General features: G+C 42.3%; 1 protein-coding gene across 1 annotated transcript in view; it reads right to left on the reverse strand.

Moving 5' to 3' along the window:
• Positions 1-1,940: 1,940 nt before the first annotated feature.
• Positions 1,941-4,616, reverse strand: part of LOC107104830 (calcium-dependent secretion activator 1-like) — a gene marked incomplete at both ends in the record, with an annotated part of 35,766 nt that continues 33,090 nt past the window's right edge. The window contains 2 exons of the mRNA XM_015404941.1: positions 1,941-2,153; positions 3,480-3,588. Of these exons, the coding sequence (XP_015260427.1) occupies positions 1,941-2,153; positions 3,480-3,588 (322 nt within the window). The remainder of the gene's footprint in view (positions 2,154-3,479; positions 3,589-4,616) is intronic.

Genomic DNA, 4,616 nt, shown 5'->3' on the forward strand with positions numbered 1-4,616 from the left:
GTGTCACATCCGATAAGGCCTATTGGATATGAGGAGACGCAGTGGGTAGCACTGATGCCTTGCAGCAACAAGGTTCTGGGTTCGATTCCCGACCCTGGGTCTTTCTGCATGGAGTCTGCATGTTCTCCCTGAGCATGCGTGGGTTCTCTCCGGGTACTCCGGCTTCCTCCCACAGTCCAAAAACATGACTGTTAATTGGCTTCTCTAGATCCTCCTAGGTGTGAGTGTGTCTGTGTTGCCCTGCGATGGAATGGCGACCTGTCCAGGGCGTACCCCGCCTCTCGCCATTGACTGCTGGAGATAGACACCAGCACCCCTCACGACCCCAATCGGGACAAGCGTATCAGATGATGGATGTGATGAGCATTCTGTGGGGGTTTTTCCTGGTTTTAAAATCAATGTTATCATTGCTATTCTTAATGAGGGTGGCAAAGTTCCTGTTTGATAGGATTCTTCTTGTTGGGATCCTGAGGCTTGCCCACCAGAGGGCGCCGAGGATCCCTTCCTAGGGGTTTGTGTTACTGTTGGGATCTGGGGTGCTGTCTACCTTCCTCCACCAGAGGGCGTACTGGATCTCCTGAGGCTGGAGCTGACTTCACCAGCTGTTCCTCATCTGCTCATCAGGAGACCAGCATTTAAGTGGGCTGAGGACCACACTCCGGTGCCAGAGTGTTAGTCAGTCACGGTACAGCAAACCCTGAGCCAACCTGCCTGTCTAGTCTCCTGACTACGAAACCTGAACCTGATCCATTTTGTTTTCTCTGCTTCCCAGGCTGAACCTGAAACCAGAAACCCCCTGAAGAGTTTCTCTGTTGGAAATCGGTCTGTCTGATCTCAGTAGAACCCTGGAGAACCAAACCTGTCAAGGATCTGTCAGCCAGCCCCCAGAAGAATCTGGAAGGGAAACTGAAGCTGAAACCAGGTGATCTTCAAGCTCTACCAAACTCAGCCTCCACCAAGCCCTCAGCCTGCCGTCAGCCTCTGAACCCCCCTGGTTCCCCCCCTTTGCTGCTCAGCTCAAAACTCCAATGCTGTGAACCCAGTCGAGACCAGTCCCGAACCTGATACCCTGGATCTGTTTATTCTCTGGACTGTGTTCAACAATAAACCTTTGAACTTTTTCCCTGCCTCCGGTTGTGTTCTGCATGTGGGCTAGGAACCAAAACCCATTATGACACTTCTAACATATTAATGAGTGGAATTAATAGTTTTTCTTCAAATGTTTTGTAAAATTCAATTGGCAAATCATCAGGCCCTGGAACCTTACCAACTGCTAATATTTTGGATAGCCTGTGAGATTTCTCCAGTTGTCAAATCACAATGTGATTCATTTTTAGCAATTGAAACAGATCAAGAAATATATCCCGTTCTTCTTTTGCAGTTTGAGGGCATTCTGCTTTCATAAAATTCTTTGAAGCTATTATTAATTTCCGAAGGGTAGCCCTAATCATTTTTAGATGATTTTCCTGGAAATGTATGCTCAGTAATGATAGAATCTATGTTTTTTTTAACATAGGATTAAAAAGATACCCTTTGCCTTTTTTTNGAAGCTGGCCAGTGACGTCACTGAAAACCCCCTATTCTTGTGTATAATGAGTGACAGTAGTCAGGAAGATCGGATTAGGGCCCTTAGGACGGGCAGAGAAAATACCAGTAGATATCAGAATGAGCACAGAGAAAGAGGAGAAAGGAAAACCCAAAGAAGGTTCAGTGCGTAGCAAACAGAGAGTAAAGAGGCAGAGCTAGCACTCCGTCAGCAGTCTGCACTAACCATTAGCTATGGATTACAGGAAGGCTGCACACCACAAAGACTGAAGGGAAACAGAAAAGCTTACCAACTTTTATCAAATATCGATCAATTTCTTCACCGATTGCTGTAAGTTTTGGGATCATCCACATAAAGGATGTACATTTTCAACAAAAAGACATAAAAAACTTACAGAACTGAGATATGGGGGCATCAAGCTGTGGAGCAGTTCCGCCTCTGGAGTTCAGCTTCTGGACCTGGGTGGGGGGCACTGGCTTGTGTGACTGACCCGTGGCCCTATACATGGCCTGAACCCATAGGATGCGATCCTGCTCATCGTCACTGGCAAATATCACAGTTTCTCCCTCTTTTACAGCATTAAAGAACGTCCGGCCACCTTCCAGACCTGGAAAATGGGCAGAAGAACATCGCTGAGTTCTTTCAGCAGATTTCTTTTTTCAACAATATCTTTATTGAGTTTTATATATATATATATATATGTATATATATATATATGGCAGGTACAGCAATCTGAGCCTCAACCTAGGTTTTTTGTTGTTCCAAATTAATTTCCTAAAAGTACTATTAAGCTTGTCAAAAAAATGAACCTGGGAGTGGAAGTGGGAGCAATTGAAACAGGTATAAAATTATTTGTAATATACAAATTTTAATCAGATTAATACAGCAAATCAGTGACATGGGCAACTTCAACCATTGATCCAATGTCTCACTCACTTCTCCAATTAGTGGATCATAGTTTGCTGGAGGGATCATTTTGATATCAGTTGTAATTCACCAATATAGGTAAATCCTTCCTTTGCATTAGAAAAGTTTTTTTTTCAGGTAAATTAGATGATTTTGCATTGTTAATGTTATACCCTGAGAACCGTCCGAACAATTCAATCTGTTGTAATAGATTTGGGAAACTAATTGATAGTTTAGTCGGGGAAAAAACACATCGTCCAAATATAAGGACATTTTATGCTCTTTTCCCCTAAACAGATGCCTGATATGTTTGTTTGTGTCCTTATTGCCATAGCTAGCTATGGCCAATAATAAACAACGTAGGTGACAGAGGGCATCCATGACGAGTTAAGCGCTCCAAGCTAAGTGATTTAAATACTAAACTGTTTGTCGAGACACAGGTTGGTATACAAAGTTTGAATCAATTTAAGAAATTTCTGTCCAAATCCATATCTGGGTAAAACATTAAATGGGTAAGGCCATTCTATTCTATCAAAAGCTCGCCAAGCATCCAGTGATTGTACTGCTGTATCTTTTGTATCAAACATTTAATGAATTATGTTAAGTTCCCATCTGATGCTATGAAAGCCTTTCTGATGGTTAAGAACTGTGCGTGGGATATAGGGGTCAAGTCTCCTTGCTAAAGCTTTACAAAGAATTTTGTGTCACATCCGATAAGACCTATTGGATATGAGGAGACGCAGTGGGTAGCACTGATGCCTTGCAGCAACAAGGTTCTGGGTTCGATTCCCGACCCCATCTATGTTTTTTTTAACATAGGATTAAAAAGATACCCTTTGCCTTTTTTTTTAACCCTGCCTTTGGTCTGCCTGTATTCACTTTAGTCGTACAGGAACACTAAAGGGTTAGAATTCACACTTTAATCCCTGATAAAAAGGCTGTTACCATCTTTCTTATCATTGTTGCAGCGAAGGCGCTTTCTATGCATAGAAATGATCTAAAATTGAGCAGTTCAGTGTTTATTTACCTGGCTGAGGGTCGGTGTAGTCCACAGTATATCCATCCAGCTGTAGAAGCTCCACAGGCTCAGCCTTTTTCTCTCTGTAGCTGCACATTGCAAAGGTGTACTGGCTAACCTGTAGCAATAAAACATAAAAGGGACACTTTTCTTTATAGTCAGTCCAGAAAACAAAACATCTAGAAGCTATGCACGTCTTCATAAAGTCGCATTTAAATATAATGTAATGTATCAATAAACTGCCCATCTTGACATTTATCGATTTCTTTTGATTCTCCGTGTAAAAATGGCTGATTGAAATACGCATTTTAAATGCAAATTACCAGCATTGAACGTACACATGCGTTCAAACTTATTGCCCTTATTGCCCCTTGTTACGATGTAAAAAGGTTAAAGCAACAGCAGCAGAAACCTTTCTTCTGCATTTAGGTTCATTTACAATTTATCAACATAAGAAAAAGACTGTAGCATATTAACCCATGATTCTTCTGTCATATCAGCACATATTTCAGGTTTATTTTGGAGGGTTGCATTTCATGCATTCACAGAAACTGTCATTCATTATAATAGGAAAATCTTATCGCACACATCCACGCTTGTTTCCAGGTTAGAATCGACGCAGGGCTGTCTGAGTGACACAGATTTGAAAACATGTTTCTGGCAGTGTGAGAAATACTGAATGTGTTAGGGTGTTCTGCAGGGAGGTGCGGTGGAGTTAACACTTTGGCACTTGTGTTTGAGGTTATTACAGAGATTTTTTGACAGATATGGGGATGGACCAGTTAAATAGTAGTGTTAATGAAAGCTTTGGAGGTTTAGGAGTGTACACCTAATGGAAGCTGATTTTACTGACACAATCTCAGTGCATCCGTCTATCCAGTTTCTACCGTTTTTTCCTGGTTTTGGGTCGCGGAGGCAGCAGTCTAAGCAGAGATGCCCCGACTTCCCCATCAACACACACACCTCCTCCAACTTCTCTGGGGGGGGACCCCGAGGTGACACCAGGCCAGCTAACCTCTTACACCCTAAGGGGGTATAAATAAATTTCTGCCTGACAAAAACACACAAAAGTAAATCACTTATAGCCTCACAGCTATTAGATTTAAGAAGAAACTTTTGGTACGTCTGTAAAGGTAAGATGTCATA

Source organism: Cyprinodon variegatus, unplaced genomic scaffold, assembly GCF_000732505.1.
Source record: "Cyprinodon variegatus isolate N-32 unplaced genomic scaffold, C_variegatus-1.0 Scaffold1904, whole genome shotgun sequence".
Taxonomy (NCBI): Eukaryota; Metazoa; Chordata; class Actinopteri; order Cyprinodontiformes; family Cyprinodontidae; genus Cyprinodon; species Cyprinodon variegatus.